The sequence below is a fragment of the Abramis brama genome (genome assembly GCF_963993115.1).
Source record: "Abramis brama genome assembly, chromosome: 2".
In the NCBI taxonomy this organism is placed as follows: domain Eukaryota; kingdom Metazoa; phylum Chordata; class Actinopteri; order Cypriniformes; family Leuciscidae; genus Abramis; species Abramis brama.
In genome coordinates, this window is record NC_139964.1 from 5,035,574 (window position 1) to 5,059,581 (window position 24,008).

At 40.6% G+C, this 24,008-nt stretch overlaps 2 protein-coding genes across 2 annotated transcripts in view; both read right to left on the minus strand.

Moving 5' to 3' along the window:
* Positions 1 to 12,395, minus strand: part of LOC311069762 (uncharacterized protein) — a gene marked incomplete at its 5' end in the record, with an annotated part of 28,433 nt that extends 16,038 nt beyond the window's left edge. The window contains one exon of the mRNA XM_084093187.1: positions 12,314 to 12,395. Coding sequence (XP_083949313.1) covers positions 12,314 to 12,395 — 82 coding nt within the window. The remainder of the gene's footprint in view (positions 1 to 12,313) is intronic.
* Positions 12,396 to 14,723: 2,328 nt separating this feature from the next.
* Positions 14,724 to 23,421, minus strand: LOC311077551 (uncharacterized protein). The gene is made up of 4 exons (XM_084106083.1): positions 23,395 to 23,421; positions 22,713 to 22,880; positions 22,120 to 22,507; positions 14,724 to 16,167 (listed from the first exon to the last, which is right to left on the minus strand). Exons 2-4 carry the CDS (start codon positions 22,878 to 22,880, stop codon positions 15,068 to 15,070), a joined length of 1,656 nt encoding a protein of 551 aa, XP_083962209.1. The 5' UTR covers positions 23,395 to 23,421; the 3' UTR covers positions 14,724 to 15,067.
* Positions 23,422 to 24,008: the final 587 nt, after the last annotated feature.

A 24,008-nucleotide genomic window follows, 5' to 3' on the forward strand; every position in this document is an offset into this window, starting at 1 on the left:
AGCTTTAACTCCACATACTCCAAATTCGGCTCAGACGCTCAAACTGATCTGACTCGGTGTGCTATATCTTTTCAGACTGATCGGACTTACGGTTTTCCTAAAAATGACGATCAAAACTCGAAAAAACTCATTCAAAAACTCCCATTGACTTACATTGGGGAGTTCTAAAAAATTCAAACTGACAAAATTTAAATCTAAACACCTTGAAGACTAAACCAAACTGCCGTTCTATATACTATATGAGCCATTGAGACTCATTTAAACTAATGCACTCTAAACTCATACACTTATAAACTAATTAACTTATAAACTCATGAATTCATAGACTTATGAACTCTTAAACTCATAAATTAATAAACTCTGAACTCTTAAACTCATTTAAACTTATAAACTCTAAACTCATTAAAACTTATAAACTCTAAACTCATTTAAAACTTATAAACTCTAAACTCAAAAACTCTTATACTTATAAACTCATCAATTTATACACTTATAAACTCTAAACTCATAAACTCTGAGTGTGTGTGTGTGTGTGTGTGTGTGTCACACACACACACACACACACACACACACTCTAAACTCATTTAAACTTATAAACTCAAAACTCAAAAACTCGTAAACTACTTTAAACTTCAAACCACTTTAAACTTCTTAAGTTTAAAGCTCCCAGCTCCCAAGCAACTCCATAGCAACCAAACTTGAGTACCCTAGCAACCGTTTTGCAAGACCTATATCTCTGTATCAGAACATCGTATAGAGATGAGGTTTGGCTCTTTTGACTCATGCTAGCAAACAGCACTTCCAACATGCTACACATGCTAGCAGTGAATAGCTACATGCTAATAGCGATTAGTTAAGTGCTATATCATGCCAAGATCATGCTATGAACTCTATAAATACTCCATAGTAACCATCTGTGACAACTACCAACCACCTAGCAACACCATAGCAACCGCCCAGAACACCCTAGCAACTGCCTAGCAACCGCCCAGAATACCTTAGCAACCGCCTAGCAACTCCATAGCAACCACCCAGAACACCCTAGCAACCGCCTAGCAACCACTCAGAATACCCTATCAATGGCCTAGCAACACCATAGCAACCACCCAGAATACCCTAGCAACCGCCTAGCATCACCATAGCAACCACCCAAACACCCTAGCAACCGCCTAGCAACCACTCAGAATACCCTAGTAACCGCCTACCAACAGCATAGCAACCACCCAGAACACCCTAGCAACCACCTAGCAACCACCCAAAACACCCTAGCAACCGCCTAGCAACACCATAGCAACCACCCAAAATACCCTAGCAACCACTTAGCAACACCCTAGCAACCGCCTAGCAACCAACCAGAATACCCTAGCAACCACCTAGCAACAGCATAGCAACCACACAGAACACCCTAGAAACCGCCTAGTAACACCCTAGCAACCACCCAAAATACCTTAGCAACCACCTAACAACACCCTAGCAACCACCCAAAATACCCTAGCAACCGCTAAGCAAAACCCTAGCAACCACCCAGAACACCCTAGCAACCGCCTAGCAACCAACCAGAATACCCTAGCAACCACCTAGCAACACCATAGCAACCACCCAGAACACCCTAGCAACTGCCTAGCAACACCCTAGCAACCACCCAAAATACCTTAGCAACCACCTAGCAACACCATAGCAACCACCCCGAACACCCTAGCAACCAGCCAAAATACCTTAGCAACCGCCTAGCAAAACCATAGCAACCACCCAGAACACCTTAGCAACCCACTAGAAAACCCCCAACAACTTTTTAACTTTAAACTACTTTAAAGTTTAAACTAATTTAAACTTTAAACTACTTTAAACTTCAAACTAATTTAAACTTTAAACTACATTAAACTTTAAACTAATTTAAACTTTAAACTAATTTAAACTTTAAGCTAATTTAAACTTCAAACTAATTTAAACTTTAAACTACTTTAAACTTCAAACTAATTTAAACTTTAAACTACTTTAAACTTTAAACTAATTTAAACTTTAAACTACTTTAAACTTTAAACTAATTTAAACTTCTTCAAACTTTCTGGTCCAAACTTTCTCAAGCCAACTTAAAGTTTGTCTCGACGAACTTTTGCATCTAGTTATTATTATTCTTCTGAGCGGAAAAAAATCTGACTCAAACTCCTCCTAGAGCTTTAACTCTACATACTCCAAACTCGGCTCAGACACTCAAACTGTTCTGACTTAGTGTGCTATATCTTTTCAGACTGATCGGACTTACGGTTTTCCTAAAAATGACGATCAAAACTCGGAAAAACTCCCATTGACTTACATTGGGGAGTTCTAAAAAATTCAAATCCAGATTCAAACTCACCAACCGACGAAAATTCAAATCAAAATACCTTGAAGACTAAACCAAACTGCCGTTCTATATACTATATTAGCCAATGAGACTCATTTAAACTAATGAACTCTAAACTCATACACTTATAAACTAATTAACTTATAAACTCATGAATTCATAGACTTATGAACTCTTAAACTCATAAATTAATAAACTCTGAACTCTTAAACTCATTTAAACTTATAAACTCTAAACTCATTAAAACTTATAAACTCTAAACTCATTTAAAACTTATAAACTCTAAACTCAAAAACTCTAACACTTATAAACTCATCAATTTATACACTTAAAAACTCTAAACTCATAAACTCTGAGTGTGTGTGTGTGTGTGTGTGTGTGAACACACACACACACACACACACACTAAACTCATTTAAACTTAAACTCTAAACTCATTTAAACTTGTAAACTCAAAACTCGTAAACTACTTTAAACTTCAAACCACTTTAAACGTTTTAAGTTTAAAGCTTCAAGCTCCCAAGCAACTCCATAGCAACCAAACTTGAGTACCCTAGCAACCGTTTTGCAAGACCTATATCTCTGTATCAGAACATCGTATAGAGATGAGGTTTGGCTCTTTTGACTCATGCTAGCAAACAGCACTTCCAACATGCTACACATGCTAGCAGTGAATAGCTACATGCTAATATCAATTAGTTAAGTGCTAAATCATACCAAGATCATGCTAAGGACTCTATAAAAACTCCATAGTAACCATCTGTGACAACTACCAACCACCTAGTAACACCATATCAACCGCCCTCAATACCATAGCAACCACCCAGAACACCCTAGCAACCGCCTAGCAACCACCCAGAACACCCTAGCAACCACCCAAAATACCTTAGAACACCCTAGCAACACCATAGCAACCACTCAGAACACCCTAGCAACTGCCTAACAACCACCCAGAACACCCTAGCAACCACCCAAAATACCTTAGAACACCCTAGCAACACCATAGCAACCACCCAGAACCCCCTAGCAACCACCCAAAATACCTTAGAACACCATAGCAACACCATAGCAACCACTCAGAACACCCTAGCAACCACCCAAAATACCTTAGAACACCCTAGCAACACCATAGCAACCACTCAGAACACCCTAGCAACCACCCAAAATACCTTAGAACACCCTAGCAACACCATAGCAACCACTCAGAACACCCTAGCAACCACCCAAAATACCTTAGAACACCCTAGCTACACCATAGCAACCACCCAGAACACCCTAGCAACCACCCAAAATACCTTAGAACACCCTAGCAACACCATAGCAACCACCCAGAACACCCTAGAAACCACCCAAAATACCTTAGGACACCCTAGCAACACCATAGCAACCACTCAGAACACCGTAGCAACTGCCTAACAACCACCCAGAACACTCTAGCAACCACCCAAAATACCCTAGCAACCGCCTAGCAACCGCCTAGCAATCACCCAGACCACCCTAGCAACCACCCAAAACAGCCTAGCAACCACCCAGAACACCCTAGCAACCACCCAAAATACCCTAGCAACCGCCTAGCAACCACCCAAAAGACCCTAGCAACCACCCAAAATATCTTAGCAACCACCCAAAACGCCCTAGCAACTGCCTAGCAACCACCCAGAACACCCTAGCAACCACCCAAAAGACCCTAGCAACCACCAGAAATATCCTAGCAACCGCCTAGCAACCACTCAGAATACCCTAGCAACCGCCTAGCAAAAAACTTTCTGGTCCAAACTTTCTCAAGCCAACTTAAAGTTTGTCTCGACGAACTTTCGCATCTAGTTATTATTATTATTATTATTCTTCTTACTAAAAATTTATCCCCTATCTCCTCCTAGAGCTTTAACTCTACATACTCCAAACTCGGCTCAGACCTTCAGACTATTCTGACTTGAGTTGCTATATCTTTTCAGACTGATCGGACTTACGGTTTTCCTAATATTGCCGATCAAAACTCGGAAAAACTCCCATTGACTTACATTGGGGAGTTCTAAAAAATTCAAATCTAGATTCAAACTGGCCAACCGACGAAAATTCAAATCAAAATACCTTGAAGACTAATTCAAACTGCCATTCTATATAATATATAAGCCATTGAGACTCAATTAAACTAATCAACTCATCTATCTATCTACTTCAAACTATTTTAAACTTTAAACTACTTTAAACTTCAAACTAAATTAAACTTCAAACTAATATAAACTTTAAACTTCTTTAAACTTCAAACTTAAGCTTTAACTCATTTAAACTTATAAACTGTAAACTCATTTAAACTTATAAACTCAAAACTCATTTAAACTTACAAACCAAATTCAAAAACGTGTACACTTATAAACTCATCCATTTATACACTTATAAACTCTAAACTCATAAACTCTGAGTGTGTGTGTGTGTGTGTGTGTGTGAACCCACATACACACACACACTCTCTAAACTCATTTAAACTTAAACTCTAAACTCATTTAAACTTATAAACTCAAAACTCAAAAACTCGTAAACTAATTTAAACTTCAAACCACTTTAAACTTCGTACGTATAAAGCTCCCAGCTCCCAAGCAACTCCATAGCAACCAAACTTGAGTACCCTAGCAACCATTTTGCAAGACCTATATCTCTGTATCAGAACATTGTATAGAGATGAGGTTTGGCTCTTTTGACTCATGCTAGCAAACAGCACTTCCAACATGCTACACATGCTAGCAGTGAATAGCTACATGCTAATAGCGATTAGTTAAGTGCTAAATCATACCAAGATCATGCTAAGAACTATACAAACTCCATAGTAACCATCTGTGACAACTACCAACCACCAAGTAACACCATAGCAACCACCCAGAACACCCTAGCAACACCCTAGCAACCACCCAGAATACCCTAGCAACACCATAGCAACTACCAAAACACCCTAGCAACCACCTAGCAACATCATAGCAACCACCCAGAACACCCTAGCAACCACCTAGCAACACCATAGCAACCACCAAAACACCCTAGCAACCACCTAGCAACATCCTAGCAACCACCTGGAATACCCTAGCAACACCATAGCAACCACCCATAATACCCTAGCAACCGCCTAGCAACACCATAGCAACCACCAAAACACCCTAGTAACCGCCTAGCAACCACCCAGAATACCCTAGCAACCGCCTAGCAACACCCTAGCAACCACCCAGAACACCCTAGCAACCGCCTAGCAACACCATAGCAACCGCTAAAACACCCTAGCAACCGCCTAGCAACCACCCAGAACACCCTAGTAACCGCCTAGCAACCACCCAAAATACCTTAGCAACCGCCTAGCAACACCCTAGCAACCACCCAAAATACCCTAGCAACCGCTTAGCAACACCCTAGCAACCACCCAGAACACCCTAGCAACCACCCAAAATACCCTAGCAACCGCTTAGCAACACCCTAGCAACCACCCAGAACACCCTAGCAACCACCTAGCAACCACCCAGAACACCCTAGCAACCAAACAGAATACCCTAGCAACAACCTAGCAACACCATAGCAACCACCCAGAACACCCTAGCAACCACCAAAAACACCCTAGCAACCGCCTAGCAACCACCCAGAACACCCTAGCAACTGCCTAGCAACCACCCAGAACACCTTAGCAACCCACTAGAAAACCCCCAACAACTTTTTAACTTTAAAATACTTTAAACTTTAAACTAATTTAAACATTAAACTAATTTAAACTTTAAACTAATTTAAACTTCAAACTAATTTAAACTTTAGACTAATTTAAACTTTAAACTAATTTAAGCTTCAAACTAATTTAAACTTTAGACTAATTTAAACTTTAAACTAATTTAAGCTTCAAACTAATTTTAACTTTAAACTATTTTAAACTTCTAACTAATTTAAACTTTAAACTAATTTAAACTTGAAACTACTTTAAACTCCAAACTACTTTTAACTTCTTCAAACTTTCTGGTCCAGCTTTCTCAAGCCAACTTAAAGTTTGTCTCGACGAACTTTTTAATCTAGTTTATTATAGCAGAGTATAGAGAAATTGAAAATGTATTAGAAAGAGCTGTGCCAAAGAAAGAAGAAAAATGCAAGCATTACCTGTTTGATGAGGAGCATGAGGCACAGAAGAAAGGCAGAGGATCCAGAGCCAGCAAGCGAAGGAGAACAAAGGAAAGAGCTTTATATATGAAGTTTGTAAGGGGGTTTCCAGAACTGAGGACAGTTCAAGACTTCGGATTGGACAGATTGTCTGTAAAGGACTGAATCTGTGCGGAGGGCGTGTGGACTATAAAAAGTATTGTCAGGAATGTCAAAGTCAGACGCTGATTCACCAAGGATGGCCTCTCCGGTGTTAGATGCCTTGCCATTGCGCCTCATGAAGATGAAAGCTTGTAAATTATTTGGTTTGGATTTACTTTTATTTTTATTTTATATATTAGTACCGTTTATGTAAACTAGTTAACCTGTATTTAATAAAAAATACATATAATTGAAATTAAGAAGCTCGCTTGCCTTAAGTCTCTGTTTTACAAAATATTGAGCTGAACTAAACCACGGAGCAGTCTTTCGACTGAATTGTAAGTATGGAAATTTATATACTTATTGTTTAGAACGAATTCGACTGACTTTACCTAACCTGAGAATAAACAAAATGAGGTAGAAGGTGTCTATATTTAAGACCCAAACAAGGGGTTAAATTAAGCACCATAAAACAATATATATATATATATATATATATATGTATATATGTGTGTGTATATATATATATATATATATATATATATATATATATATATATATATGGGTGTTTCTGCAACTACGGGCACTTTTAAGTCCCAGGAGTGAAATTTTAGATTTATGTTAAAATTTGTCATTTGATGTTTCATAAATATAAATGTAATGTCAATACACACCTTGACATAAAAATTAATGAATAAATAATATGATTTAATGTAAAATTATGAAGCATTTATAGGTCCAAACACCATTTCTGCTCATGTCCCACACCCGTGGTTTCAATGTTGAGATACTTAAAATTAGCTCATTCTTTTACAATATGGCATCATTTCAAATGGAATTGTTTAATATACAGATTCATTTACAGCATAATAATTTTTTTTGTATTATTTACCGATCATTTTTATGATTTTTAGCGCAATTTTCCAACGGACAAAATTGCGATTGTTAACTCATGATTTCTGTTCTGTCTGTGCGCACCAATCTTGCACTTCTATCTCCTCCTCAACCAGACCACCTAGAGACTTCGGGTTTTCGGCATTATGTTAAGGAAGGTCTAATCTCGGGAACGCACACAAAAAAAAAAAAAAAAAAAAAAAAAAAACATAAAAAGATTTACTATCTCTTAGTGTTGTGATCCCATGACGTCAGAAAATTGCGCTAAAACACTCACTGAGTTTTTATTACTTGTTTTAACTAAATGTGCCTGTCCCACACTTTTGAGTCCTTACCGCAACAATGAAAAAAAGCTTTTATTATGAAATTTTATCGAACACAAACAAGTCTAGTTTCTATGGAAACAGAAATTATCACTTGAGCACATTGCTGACAGACTGGGCCACCACACTACCTCACTCACAAGATACCAAAAAAATAAGGTAAACATCATCTTTTCTGCTCTAGTATTTATTGTGCGTCCTTACCATTCAGCTTAATAATTGTGTATTTTTGAACTACATTTCAAAAATAAATGTATATTACTGTTGAATTCATGTATATTAAGATGCTAAGAGTCAAAACTAATGTGGTAGGCCTTGCTAGCTGCCAATTAGCTAAAATATTAGCAAAAATGTCATTTCCGCAACATGTCAAATTTAGGTGTTGCGGTAAAGACCTTGTGTTACAGTAGAGACAAATTCAAGGTTTACTGTATATTAAATGACAAATATTCAGTATATTATTAGTACTGAAGTATATATTAGTATATATATATATATATTAGTATATATATAAACATGCCATTTTTTACATAAAAAAAAATATTTTGTCCTTACCGACACAAGATGTCATTACCGCAGCACTGCTCTATTTAAATATTTTTTCCACATTTTCATTTGCAAAAAAATATTCTTACACTTAAGTTGAGATGATTAACACATTAAAATTGCAACATCTGTCATAAAAAGTTAATTTTGTTATCTTTTGTGTGTATGGAAACAATTGACATCTAAGGTTACTGTAAATTTTTTACATGGCATAGAAAAAAACATGAAATTCCCTATTTTGTATATATTTTTTTTTATATCAGTATTTACAAAACTGCATCAAATTTGAAAAAGCTATTTCAATATATAAAATTTTTTATAGAAATTACTAAAGAAAAATGTATAAAATGAACGTTATTGTAACATTGCGGTAAGGACACTTTTTAAGAAAATGACCGAAAAACATAAAAAATAAACATGTTCCAGATTAAAATCTTAACGACTACATTCTATTTTGTGTACATTTTTATATGTATTATAGACTGTGATGGTTAAAATTGAAATTCAGAGGTTGATTTTTTAAAAATTGGTATAGTTAAAAGTGCCCGTAGTTGCAGAAACACCCATATATATATATATATATATATATATATATATATATATATATATATATATATATACACACACATTCACCTAAAGGATTATTAGGAACACCATACTACGTCCTGTAATAATGTAGGGAACCACTCGTTATACATAAATCAGGTAACAGTTCATGTTTTACTTTACTTACATATACACTCACCTAAAGGATTATTAGGAACAACATACTAATACTGTGTCTGACCCCCTTTCGCCTTCAGAACTGCCTTAATTCTACGTGGCATTGATTCAACAATGTGCTGAAAACATTCTTTAGAAATGTTGGCCCATATTGATAGGATAGCATCTTGCAGTTGATGGAGATTTGTGGGATGCACATCCAGGGCACGAAGCTCCCGTTCCACCACATCCCAAAGATGCTCTATTGGGTTGAGATCTGGTGACTGTGGGGGCCATTTTAGTACAGTGAACTCATTGTCATGTTCAAGAAACCAATTTGAAATGATTCGAGCTTTGTGACATGGTGCATTTTTTTTTTGCTACATGCCATGGGATTAACCAATGCATGCTGATGAATAGTGCTCTTAATCTGCATACCCTAGTTTTGCACTGATGTAATAAGACTGACAGTGACACAATAAGACCTAATGTTAGCAAAATGTTTTAATCTTTTAACTCTAAAAAAAAAAAACTATTAAAAAAACATGCGTGTTCTTTAATGTTTGATTATAATTTTACTCTCTTCACATAGAGATGGGAATTGATAAGATTTTATCAATAATAATGCCACTGATGATTCTGATTATTGATCCGATTCTTTAATGATTCTCTTATCGATTCTTGATAGCACTGTGTGGAAAAATGTAGTCATATGCTTTAAAAAAAAAAAAAGTGGTTATATTTATTTTAAAGCTTAAGCTTGAGTAAGAAAACTGTACTTTTTATGTTATTTATGTAATAAATAGAACCTTATTGTAAAGTGTTACTGATTAGTTATACACCGATTCAGACGATTCAGTTCACTGTTGGAAAGATCAGTTGTTTTAACCATTCATTAAAATGAATCGGTTCAAAGGAGTCATTCACACAGCGTCAACTGAGCTCGCCATTGGATGAGGAATAAGACGCATTTAACTTGTTTTAGTGCCCGCCAAAGTTAATTTTTGTCCCGTCAAAGTCTTATTTGATCGGTGAGTAATGTAGATGAACTGCGGCGCTTGTGACAGGGCGCATGTTTAACTGAAAGAACGAGCAGAGAGAGAGAGAGCCGGTCGTGCGCGCACACTCTCTCTCTTTCCAACATGACATCATGACTTTGCGTAAACATACACGCCACTTTCAGGTCAAGTGGCGTGTTATTTATACGCATTTTGAGCTATCCGCGAAAAAAAATCTGCGAATGCTCCACAAGAAACTTTGGTGTTCTGACCTTTTACCACCGTGTCGATTTATTTTGATTAATATGTGCGAGGGAGAGAGAGCAAGACAACGCTTAGTTTGGAGACGGTGAAGTCTTGTTTACACTTTCGCCTGGCTCCGAAGAGAGAAAGTGCGCGCGTGCACGACCGGCTCTCTCTCTCTCTGCTCGTTCTTTCAGTTAAACATGCGCCCTGTCACAAGCGCGGCAGTTCATCTACATTACTCACCGATCAAATAAGACTTTGACGGGACAAAAATTAACTTTGGCGGGCGCTAAAACAAGTTAAATGCGTCTCATTCCTCATCCAATGGCGAGCTCAGTTGACGCTGTGTGCTTCAAGATTCTGACGCAAGTGCTAAGATGGATAACAATTGGCCAAGAGAAAAGTGCTAAGATTCCGATTGGCCCAGAGAAATGTCAATTATAAGAATTATCCAATAATGTTTCGCAATTCTAGCCTGCATGGCAGTTACTGTGAGTAACAGTAAACACCCTCCCCCCCAATAAATGACCCAATTGACCAAGAAAACGGCGATTGTCACCGAAAAGCGACAAGTTTGCAGGTGTGGGGCAGATCCTTTGAACGCAGCTGATGACGCTATGAAGTGAAGCTTGAGTGATCAAGTACTCCAATGTATAAAAAAGCTTTCATTCGATTTTTCTGTCCTCATTTTCTTTCCTTGCGTCATTCCCTCACATCCTACAGGGAGTGGAGCTGAGACGCGAGGAAAGTAAGCGAGGAAAGGATACGAGGATGCACAATTAAGTATTTAGAAGCACCCAGGCTCACCACAGGGAGCTGGTCATGGAAGAATATGCATTTGGGATCGCCGCAGGCATCACCACATATGAAACTCAGCCTAGGACAGGTTACACAAGCCTACGAGCACTAGGCCAGGCGTCAGATGCTCCGCAACGTCTGACTGCCAAAGCGGTGCGGAGGTACTCAACAGGGTTCGCCTAAGTGGGGAACTCGACTGGAGCAGAAAAGTGCATGTATCCACTCCATGAGGAGGGGAGTGGCGCAGCAAGCCGACACTAGAGCAGGAACTTCGGTGTTACCGGCTGGTTGAAGTGAGCACACAGGAAGAAACCAGCTCAACACGTAGGCTATAAAACCTAGCGAACGTGTTAGGTGTCGCCCAGCCTGCAGCTCTACAGATGTCTGTCAGCGAGGCGCAGAGTGCCAGCGTCCAAGCAGAAGTGACACTCCTAGTGGAGTGGGCTCTCAACCCCGGCAGGCCTTGGGCTTCCAAAGCCAAAGCAATAGCATCCACTATCCAGTGGGCCATCCTCTGCTTGGAGACAGCCTTTCCCTTCTGCTGGCCTGCGTAACAGACGAAGAGCTGATCTGAGGTCCTGAGGCTTTGCGTTCTGTCCATGTAAAGGCGAAGAGCACAAACGGGACAGAGAAAGGGCCAGGGCTGGGTCTGCCTCCTCCAAAGGCTGCGCTTGCAGGTTCACCACCTGGTCCCAGAACCCTCTTGATGGAGGCCAATGCAATCAGGAGTACTGTTTTACAGGACAGAAATTTTAATTCCGCTGACTACAAAGGCTCAAAGGGTGGTCTCTGAAGTGCCGAAAGGACCAGGACAAATCCCAAGAGGGTATAGAGAGCGGGTATATAGATTTAGTCTCCTCGCCCTCCTCAGGAACATGACAATCAGGTCGTGCTTTCCCAGCGACTTACCTTCAACTGCATCATGATGTGCGGCGATAGCGGCAACATACACTTTAAGGGTGGAGGGAGACAGCCTTTGCTCAAACCTATCTTGCAGGAAGGAAAGCACGGCTCTGATCAAGCAAGTTCTGAGGTTCTTCTCGTGAGAAGATCATAACTCAACGGACAGATTCCCCTTCAACGCATAGAGGCGCCTCGTATAGGGGGCCTCTATGCGTCAATGCGTAGAGGGGGCCTCTGTGCTTCTATGCACAGGGTCTGTGCAAGAAGGCTCACTTGGGGGAAACGTGGGAATCTACCTGTGCGGTCCTGAAACGCCTCCATATCAGCTGAACCACCTGGGGATTGAGTCTCCATTCTCCAGGAAGCACCTGCTGCCATGAGAGCTCATCGGCTGCATGGTTGAGCAGGCCTGGAATATGAACTGCACGAAGCGACCTCAGATGCTTCTGACTCCAAAGGAGATGGCGGACGAGTTGTGACATACGGCGGGCGCAAAGACCACCCTGGCGGTTGATATATACAGCGGTCGCAGTGCTGTCCGTAGGGACCAGTATTTGCTTGCCTAGTAGCGGCGTTTTGAAGTGGCCCAGCACAAGATGTACTGCTAACAACTTGAGGCAGTTGATGTGCCAATGCAGTTGAGGCCCCATCCACAGACCTGAAGTGAGCTCATGCAGTTCAACACTGATTGGACATGGGACTCTGTGAGGCGCGCTGTCATGTTAATCAAGTCCAGCTCCATACTGAGAAAAGAGATCCTCTGCCCAGGGGTGAGTTTGCTCTTTTCCCAGCTGACCCAAAGCCCTAGGTGGCTGAGGTGCCCTGTGTTCGCACAACTGCTCTCTCGACCGAGCCAGAATGAGCCAGTCGTCGAGGTAGTTGCGATTGCAAACAACACGCTCGCACATGGGAGCAATGGCCGCCTCCGTGACTTTCGTGAAGACACTGGGCGACAGGGCCAGCCTGAAGGGTAAGACTTTGTACTGATATGCCCGCCCCTCAAATGCAAAGTGAAGAAACAGTCTGTGTCGAGGGGGAATCAAGACAAGAAAGTACACGTCCTTCAGGTTGATCACTGCAGACCAATCTTGGGGGCGGATGCACCTGAAAATGCGTTTCTGCGTAAGCATCTTAAAAGGCAGTCTGTGAAGACAGGCAGGTCCAAGATAGGTCGTAACCCACCGCTTTTTTGGGTACAATGAAGTACGGGCTGTAGAAGCCAGTCTTCATATCGGCTGGAGGGATCGGCTCGATTGTGTCCTTCGCCAGTAGGACTGCGATCTCTGCCTGGTGAAGGCCAGGGGACGCCGGGAGAACTGAATTGCATAGCCAAGTCTGATGGTGCGGATGAGCCAGCGAGACTGGCTGGGAAGCGCTAGCCAGGCTCCCAGACACTGTATGGTGTCTTGACGGTGTCTTGACAGATGTACCTGGGGTGGGGCAGCGCGGTGGAATGCAGGGACCAGACTAAGACGGCATAGCAACCCGAAGTGGGGTCTGAGTGTGCAGTACAACACTAACTTGACTCCACCGATCGGCAGAGGATGAGTGAGATGGCATAGACGCAAACACATCAGACTAATGCTGGTGAAGCAAGAGGGTGGCAAGGCATAGCGTCGCACACCGCCAACCTCGCTTTCTTGGGACCCAGAGATAGAGAAGCTGCTTTTGCTGAGAATTTGGTACAGAATGATTCAACAAAAGTTTTCTGCCCGGCACTCCTCTCGAGAGGAGCAGCTGACTCTGGGGCTTCCTGCAAAAGCTTGATGTCACAGTAGGGAACTGACACCCTTGGCGACAAACAGACTGAGGGGGCAGCCCACCAGTGACTCAGGGAGCACATTGTGGCAAGCTTTTGGTAACCTCAGCCTGCTTTTGAACTGTGGAGATCCGCTGGGCACAGTCTCCAACAGTATCGACGAAAGGCCACCTCATGAGATGGGAGCATCGAGAAAGCGAACTATGGCAGTGTCTCACACCTCTGCAAGGTTTAGTCAGGGGGCGCTTCTAGACCACTAGGGTGGACATCATCTGGCCGAGGGCCAGTGCTGTGACTTTAAACAGGGTCAGTCACTAGACGCAGCTCAACCCCGACTCATAACTACCCTCATGCATTATGACTGACCCAGGAAAGCATGGCTGCCAAGTCTGAATGTGATTCAGCAAGATAAAGGCAAGACGAACAATGTGCTGATGTGGTCATGTAATCATAAGAGAATATAACCACCCACAAACAGAGTCTCAACATGTTTGTGATGCGATAGAGGAGTGAGGGGGAGTGAGATCGCGGCCAGCGCTGTCTGTTCTGTAATACCAACACCAGATTGAAGAGGTGTTCTCCTGAGGAAGCAGACTCGTTTTCTTCTCTTGAAGTGCAACACTGTCAGAAGATTGTAGAGAAGGAACAGTAGAACCGCTCGGCTCCAAAGCGAAAGACAAATATGTGACGCACCTGCTGCTCGTTATATGCTTGCTCTGCAAGCAGAACAGCTGATGCAATTATCACATACCAATGTGCATTGGTTCGTTTTAATACTCTCAAAGTAGATTGGTATCTCAAGGCGATTCCAATTACGTTGACGTTATGTTGAACGTGAGCGACTGATAGGGAAACATATAAAATGGTTCTGATATATAGTATGTTAAAAACTACCAACTCACATAAAAAGCCAAGACCAACAAAAACACTGATCACAATAATGATGACCAAATATTTTCAATACAAAAATCAACATCTAGTTGTTTAATCCTCCTCTGAGATCTTTAGAGATTTAATGTCTTTTTTTCTCTTCAGTTAATCAGAATTCTACAGGAGTTGTTATTGACAGTGTGTTTGGCAAACATATTAGCTTATAGTAATAGTTCAAGTTACAATCATTGTTCTATTCTGTCCAACACAACTTCATATACAGAGTTTAGTTCAATCCATCTCTACTCTCTCAATCCACAAGCTCAATGTGACACTGCCTCCTACTGGCAGAAAGAGTTCAATGGACAGTTTCAGGATGAGCTCAAGGAGTCTTTTATCCAGATTTACTGATGAAAAGACACTATGATGATTCAGGAGCAGTTTGTTCTTTAGCGTGTTTCTTCTGGTGGGTCTGAAAACTACCTAAATAAGCGAATCTCTCGTCGCAGATGGAGCAGCTGTAAGGCTTCTCTCCTGTATGAACTCGCTCATGAGTCTTCAGGACGTCCGATCGAGCAAACGTCTTGTCACACTGAGAACACTTGAATGATCTTTCTCCTGTATGAATCCGCTGGTGATTTTTTAAGGTACACCGTTTACCAAAACTCTTCCCACAAACGGCACAATGATACGGTCTTTCTCCAGTGTGAACTCTCAGATGAAGTCCAAAATTAACCGGACTAAAGAAGCTCTTCCCGCAGTAGGAGCACAGGTACGGTTTCTCTCCGGTGTGAGTCCTCTCATGGCAAATCAATTGAGATTTGTGACGGAATCTTTTATCGCAGTGTGAACACTGATACGGTTTCCCCTCAGAATGTATTTTATGGTGTGAATTTAGAGAACTTGAGTTTGTGAAGGTTTTCCCACATTCGCTGCACTGGTAAGGCCTCTCGTTGGTGTGAATGCGCACATGCGTCTTCAAATGGGATCCATGGTTGTAACTCTTCTCGCAGTGAGGGCACTTGTACGGCCTTTCACCTGTGTGGATTCGCTTATGAGCATCAAGATTCCCTTTGGTGCTGAAATACTTGTCGCACTCGCTGCAGTGGAAAGACTTTTCACCAGTGTGTGTTCTCTTATGACTTGAAAGTTGTTGTTTGTTCCTGAAATACTTGTCGCACTCGCTGCAGTGTAAAGTCTTTTCACCAGTGTGTGTCTTCATATGAACTGTCATATTAGATGAAGTGGTGAAAAAATCCTTCCCGCACTGTTCGCAGTGAAACTCCTTCTTCACTCTATGCTGTTTTGAATGACGTCTCTTCTCTTCTAAGGTAGGAAAGCTGATGTTGCATCTCTTGCAGGAGAAGCTTTTCTGTTCTGTGTGTGTTCTCTTGTGTCTCGCTAAATTTCCCTGTTTTCTGAATGTTTTCCCACAGGGGATGCAGGAGAAACTCTTGACCTTCAGCTGATCTTTTGATGTCGAGGTTGTTTCCTCATCAGAAGATGAACCTCCATTCACATCTAAAAAGAAAAAAAATGTATTCAAATCTTTGTTAATGTTAACTCACACATATACTAATGCATCTAATCACGTTAACAGCACAATTAGTTAACATTAGTTAACATGAACTAACCATGAATAATGCCTGTGAAAAGCTTTACTGTTTTGTAAGGTTAACTTACTGTACATATTTACTAGAGATGTCACGATAACAAAATTCCAGTAGTTGGTACCGATACCATTCAAATTTTACGGTTCTCGGTACCAATTTTGGTACCACAGCAAAATCTGTTGGAACTATTTTTCTATTTTATTTAAGTGGATTTCACCTCAGACATCATTTTCGCACTGGACGCGCGTATGGATTCAAAATATTCAAGCGTCCAACTAGACGCGGTAGACGCAAGTTTGAGTTATTCGCGTTTGGTGTGAACGCACAGTAACGTGGTGCTTTTTTCAATGTTTGATTGCGTTTGTTGTGTTGTACGATGCGAGGGAGCTTCAAAGAGCTCTGAATTATGGCTTTGCAAACTGTCTGTCTTGCTGTCTTGCTCTGCGGCATTTCCAGTGTGAAGTATTTACACCAAGCGGACATGTTGGCTAGCCGCAAACTGCGGAATGGATTTCCTGAGTGGGGGTGTGATACGAGAATTACACTGGTATCGGTCCCGATACCGATACTGGATCGGATCGGCCCCATCCCTACTTCCCGGGGTCAGAGTGTTCATCGTGAAGTTAGCAGGCGTGTTAGTGTTGTGGGGAACAAGGCGGGAGATTTTTACCGCGCTAGCCATGTAGCTTTGTCTTCTGACCGTGTGCCTCTCCGAAATCACGGCGACATGTATTGTGGTGGACACTTTGTCTAATGCCACTGGGTATGTTAGACGAGGTCGAAGTATTCATAGGACAGTTAGGGGGCAACGTGGAGGCAGGGTGGGGAGTCACAATGACAGTAGTCCGAGCTGTGCACACTCGGCGCGCGCGCGAGGCAGATCTGGCCGTGCCCGCGCTACTCGTAGCAGGAGCAGAGGCGGTGTGACACGGGGCGAGTGAGCTTTTGAACTAAACAGGTCTTGTCTACTTGTGTTTGTATGTCATATGAATAATATATATGTGCCCCATACATGGAATCAGAGTTCCTACTGTATGTAGTAAATGGAAAATCTCTACAGCAAAAGGCCAACCGCTACATGCATTCGGTTTGTTTCTACCATTTATTAGTAATGATTCACAGAGTTTGTTTACTACTTACTGTTTACCTGAGCATTCAGTATTGTGCAATATAGCATACAGAAGGTGAGGGACATTTTGGGGGGAAAGAAGTGCTGCATTTTATCATTTAAACATGTGACTTTTCATGAAAATTCTATAATCCATGATGGCCGCCACCATATGACGTCATAATATGCAAATTAGATGGGCAAATGTAATCCCTACATAAACTTTGGGTCATCCTTAATATTTCTCTAATTTACAGAAAGTATCTATCTTTTATCACTTTTAAGTAGGGGTGTGCCGGTTAGTTACAATAAACTTAGTTTCAATAAACGAGCAGACACTGATTAGCTACTTGCTCTACGTTTATTTAAAATTAACAGCAAGACAACTAGCAGTGAATGTGCTTTTCATTAAATGAATCACACACAGTAAACAAATCCTTAACAAAAAAAAAAACTTTGCAATGAACGTGCTTTGTTTTATATAAATCACACACAGTAAACAAATCCTTTAAAAAAAGTAGGCTACTAAAATTCTATAAGAGCTGCATAAAAATGAATGAGTAGCCTAGGCCTAAATTACAAATGATAAAATCTACATACCTTTATCACAGGAAAAAAAGTCGAACAACGACTGTTGTAATAAAACCTTAATTAAACTAACTAAATAAAGGAAACAAAAAAAGTGCAATGACATTTTAAATTCCTAATCTTTTTCGACTTCCAAGTTCCGTGACAGGAACACCAACATGTTCACTTTACTCGGTTTTAGTGACGATCTGACAAGGGTTGGCTATGTTCCCCGAAGTGCTAAAAACTCGCTCTGATGCTGTGCTTGTAGCACAAATACACATGTATTTACGTGCCAATTTTGCTAAGAGCGGATAGCGTGTTTCATTGTCTCGCCACCATGCTAGTGGATCAGCCGTAGAGTCAATTGATTGTTCTTGGATATAGCGGGTTAACTCCGTGTCAGCGCGCGCTCTGATCGGTAAAGGGGCAGAGATTTCAGACCTCCGTTTATTAAGGAGATCTCCAAGATTTCTCTTCTTGGGAGGGGGTGGTGCACAGACCTCTCCCGAATCATCTCCAGCAGTAGCAGCCTCCGAAGCACCACTAACTCCGCCTCCGTTTCCCTTGTCAGCTGATACAATTTCCCCCCGGAGTGCATCTCGTCTCCTCCAATTCATCCCCCCCATTGCCTCTGTATCTTGGGTCAAGGAAAGATTACTTTTTGCCAAAAGCTCCTGAGTGGCTGGGGCACTGTATTTGTCCATCAGTACGCTGGACATTTTGCGTTTTTTCATTTTGCGACCAGGACACGTGCGATCGCTTGCTCTTGTTCCAAAATTCTCTCTACCATTTTCTGTTTTGTTCCCCGTGTCAGACAATCCTGTGAAATAAAATATAGTTGATTATTGGAAGAGGACGTAATAGAAAAAAATAAAACGAGTACCATGCTATAGCATATGGCTGCCTTTATTGATTTATATGCAGATGAAAAAATAATCTGAAACCAATTCTGGCAAAAAGTAATAGAATATCATAATGAAAATCTAATGAGTAAACAGTCTAGGCTACTCTATATTAGTATATATTATAACCTTATCTGCAAGACCCATATCAGCATTGCTTAAAATTACTGTTAATTTAGCATGCATATTAATAAAACAGTATAATATAGAGTTAACTATTGGCTAAAACAATTCTTACCAGAATAAGGCTGTGCTGTGGGATTTGAAGTCCTGTTTGTGCCTTTATCAGCTCTTTCTTTTTCTTCCAGCTCTGAGAAAAAACCGCTCACTAGGGACCGACATAGACCTAGAGCTCGGCCGGTTCTCTGTTTACACCGTTGGTAACAGCCAGATGCAAATTATGTCCAAAACAATTTAGCCACGGCCATCCTAATTGCCTTACTGCAGCAACAATGTTCGCGCCATTATCGGTAGTGATACAGGACAGCTTCTTTTCATCCAGACCCCAGTCGTGCAATCCTAACTGCAGGCATTCGGACAAGTGTTCCGCTGTGTGGCTTTCAGGCGTGTAGCTTGTTTCCAAACACTTGGATTTCAGTGACCAGTCTTTTGCGAGGTAGTGAACGGTCAGGCTCATATATGGGGTCATATTCACGCTTGACCACATATCTGTTGTCAGTGCAAAATTACTGATTTCCTGGAGTTCTCTTTGCACGTCATCCTTTACCTTACTATACAAGGCCGGAACAGCTGTTTGTGAGAAGTACTTTCTCCCAGGCAACTCGTACTGTTTGTCGAAAGTATTCAACATTTCTTTAAATTAACATTTTTCCACTGTCCGGAAGGGTACCATTCATAATACCAAATATCGAGTCACACTATCTGTTAGTACTCTCCATTTGTCGCTGTCTATTTTATATTTCGTCGCCTTGGAAATGCCTCGGCCATATTCAACTGCCTCTGGCCAGATGTGGATGGTTGAGCGGCAGCAGAAGCAGTGCTTAATCCAAGGGCCGCGTAGGCCGCGGGGTGGTTAATCTTCAGATGGTTACGGAGATTGGTGGTGTTGGCATTTGTAACAAATACCGTTTTTCCACATATTCTGCACACAGGCTCATCAAGATTTTCTGGTTTTCCGTTGCCATCTGGTTTAAACCCGAAATGTGCCCATATAGGCGGTGTAACATTTTTTTTCGCAACGAGATCCATCGGTTTTACCTTTCTTCACAAAGTTTTAATTTGAGCCGGAACATGTTCCGTCACCTCCGACGTTGGATCCGGAACATTTTTTATTGGATCCAGCACCTCCTATGTCACTATGGGAAATTAATCGCCTAGATTAAAAAAATTAAATTAATATTTGTGTAGTGTTCAATGTTGTTATCAATGTTGTTATCGACAGAGATACGCAGATGGGGTATTATTTCACCCGCAACCGCATCACAAAACTCATCATCCGCACCAACATTTTTTGAACAAATTTCAAAGCCGCACCCGCCCGTCGCTGATTGTTTTGCGGTCTATGGACGATGCAATGCTCTGTTGATGCGAGCCGCAAGAAAGCCCTTGTCTGTTCTAGAAAGGATGCAGCAAAGATAATTAATGCTAATGTATGAAGCATAGGCCTACGCTGAGTTTCATTCATTTACGATGAGATGCGCTCTAGTTCACAGTGCAATGCAAGTGAACGCGGCGCGCCCGCGCTTCCATGTCACGGTTATTATTGTCTGCTATATTTGCTTTTTATTTATTAAATACATGCAACTGGTTGATGAAACATTTATTAAAATTAAGATACAATTTGTACAAAACGAATTTCGCTTTAAAGAAAGGCTTTCTACAAAGCAAAACTTAATGAAGTGGTAAAAATCATGTCTGACAATTTACAAAACTTCATTAAGTGATAAAAACCATGTCTCCCGATATATTGCGCATCTTATGATCCTATCCAAAAAATTAAAATAATTTTTGATAAAAAATGTTTGTAAAAAATATTTTAATAACACGGTTTTGGCGGTTATAGAGTTCTAATGACGGTGTTCAACTATAACCGTCGGTCTCACGGTTATATACTAACCGTCACACCCCTACTTTTAAGATATAGCCTTTTGAAATTAAGATGTCAAAATTGAACGTTTTAGGAAAAAACCACTGGCGCCTAAAGGGTTAATATATGGAGACGTGGCTAAATCTACTGTACAGTAGCCTAATATAAGTAGCCTAATATAATTATTTCTGTCAATTTCTTCAAGTTAAACCGAACTTTTATTTTGACGGGTTGCCGTGAAGACCTTTGAGTTTCTGTGTGTGTATGATATGACGATAAGTTTTTCTCAAATGAAACCGTAAAATGCTCATGAAGTGACTCTCAGAGCGGCTCTGGAGATGAATTTCATCATGTCATCATATCGTGAGGCAGCAGACTGAAAACAGCGCGAGCGTCACTCGTGCTTCAGTGTGTGTGTGTTTGAGGTAAATGAAACCGCGCGTTTGTGCCATTCATTCACACAGAGACCAGCAGAACATGCAGGGTTAATATTTAAATAGTCTTTTTGCGGTTTAATATACACAGACACTACATATATCGTGGTATATATCGGCTACAGTGCTCCTAGTAAAATAGTTAGTCTGGAGCCCCGCGCTTAGATATACACGGAGCGACTGAAAGCAGCTCCTACTGGTGGGTACCGGTACTACAGAAATGCTGGTATCGTCACATTTTTAAAATTTCAGTACCGACTTACTTTTGACAACACTAATACATTAGTTTATGTAGCAGTTGACACACACTATGTATAAACATGAAGATGTTTTCCCGCTAGTTTCCGCTGTAGAATTATGTTTACCAACAGCCCAAATCAATGCCTTATTATTAAATAATGTTGATAAGGTACACAACAGCATTTTTACCTTTAGGGTAAGATGGGGATTTAGAAATGTTCATCCTTAGTGTGTTTCAACTGCTACATAAACTAATGTAAATATGTACGGTAAGTTAACTAGTGTTGTCAAAAGACCCGGTACTTCGGTACCAAGGCATTGTTCAAGGTTAGTGCATGTTAACTAATTAACTAATTGTGCTGTTAACGTGAATAGATGCATTAGTATATGTGCGAGTTAACATTAACAAAGATTAACTAATGCTGAACAGAGTTTTTTCAACACATCGGTTCACAGTAACTAATGTCTGCACCTGCTGATTTAGGAGCACAACTACATGTTTACACACATTCTGACTATGATTTGCCATAACAAAAGATCATAAATGGAAGATACATACCTGAAGGAATAAAATCATCATTATCATCATTTCGATTATCCTCATCCTCATTTTCTTCATCCTCAACATCATTTCCTTCATCATCCTCATTCTGAACATCTTCCTCCTCCTCCTCCTCCTCATGGCTCTGTTGTTGTTCCTCTGCTGTAGTTTCTTCTCCTCGTCTCTCTATCAGGTTCCTGCAGTCCTCCAGTTTGACGGAGCACATCTTCATCTGCTGTTCTCCAGCATTACAGTCAGAGGTTTGATCAGCGGATCCATGATCCTGAGCGTCAGTATAACACAGTAAAGTGAGGCTGAGCTCTGAGTCCTGTGTGTCTCTGGATCTCCAGACTGAATCCTGAGCTTCTGTCCCATCAGTCACACACACTGAAACCTTCTCCAGATCCTGACAAACACATCATAGATCAACACAAATAAACAACAACCTGTTGATATTAGCCTTATTACTCAGCAGTTATCTCTAGTGGGTATACTGGTGATTTGTTAGCATATTTTGCTGTTAACTTAACTTGAGATGTGCATAAGAAGTGAGAAGCTAACAAAACTTTGGTTTGATTGAGCTGAAGGATGAAATGATGAGCTGCTCAAACCTCTCTGTTGGGTTTGTCTCCTCTTTCTCTCAGCTTTTCCTCCAGTGACGCCACCTCTTTCTTCAGCTGACAGATTTCAGTGATGAAATCCTCAATATCCAGCATGGACAGATCCGTTCCTACTGATTTACAGCAGATCACATCCATCTGCGCTCTCATGGTCAACATCTGAAGACAAACACATCATTATTACAAGAGGCATTTATAATGAACTCACACTGATTTATTTAGCATTTTCTGATAATATTAATTTACTGGAAGATATTAATTTAAGATATAAATGAACATATGTTTAGGCGTGTATATGTTTAAATTAATTATCGTAAGAATATCATTATAATACATTATCATTATCTAAAACTGCTGGATTTAAACGCAGATTTAAGAAATTTAACATGATAATGTGATACTTGTACTCGTTTTTAAGCTTCATATAGCCTAAGTGTCCAGCATTGAAAATTAAACGTGTTAACTTTGGTTTTATTACAAATCACAGTTAAAACACAGCTACTGTAGTAAGCAACGGCTAATGTGTGTTTATAACTACAATATACTTACTATTATTATAAATACCCTTTACTATGGTTACTGTGGTAAATGCGAAAAAGTAGTTAATTTAAAGCTCATTAAAACACTACAGACAGAAAATCAACAATCACACACACAGTTAAAAACAACACACCTCAGTCTGAGCGCGCCAGGCTTCCTCTTCTTCAGTGGTTTACCGGCGGACTGAAGAGCGTCACAGCGACTCCTACAGGTTTCAGGAAGAAACGCTAGTCAGTAGAATTTTTTTTTTTCATTCAGAGGATTAATTTCTTTGCGATAATTATTTTACCTGACATGGTGGCACAAATGTTCTGAGAAAACACATGGCATTGAAAATGCATAACCCATGTCTCTTTCTTGATTAAATAATATTTAAAATCCCAATTTGATTTGATTATGGCTTTTATGAATGGTTCTATTCTGTCCAACACAACTTCATTTACAGAGTTTGGTTCAATCCATCTCTACTCTCTCAATCCACAAGCTCAATGTGACACTGCCTCCTACTGGCAGAAAGAGCTCAATGTACAGTTTCAGGATGAGCTCAATGAGTCTTATCCAGATTTACTGATGAAAAGACATTATGGGGCGGTTTCCTGGAGAGATATAAAGCCTTGTCTTCACATTAACAGAAATCTGATTTATCTGTCATGGTTTTAAATAGTCCTAGACTTAGTCTAAACCAGAGTTTAAGATCCTCCAGGATATATAATTTTGCATAGGGCTGAATTGGGAGAGTAACGTTAG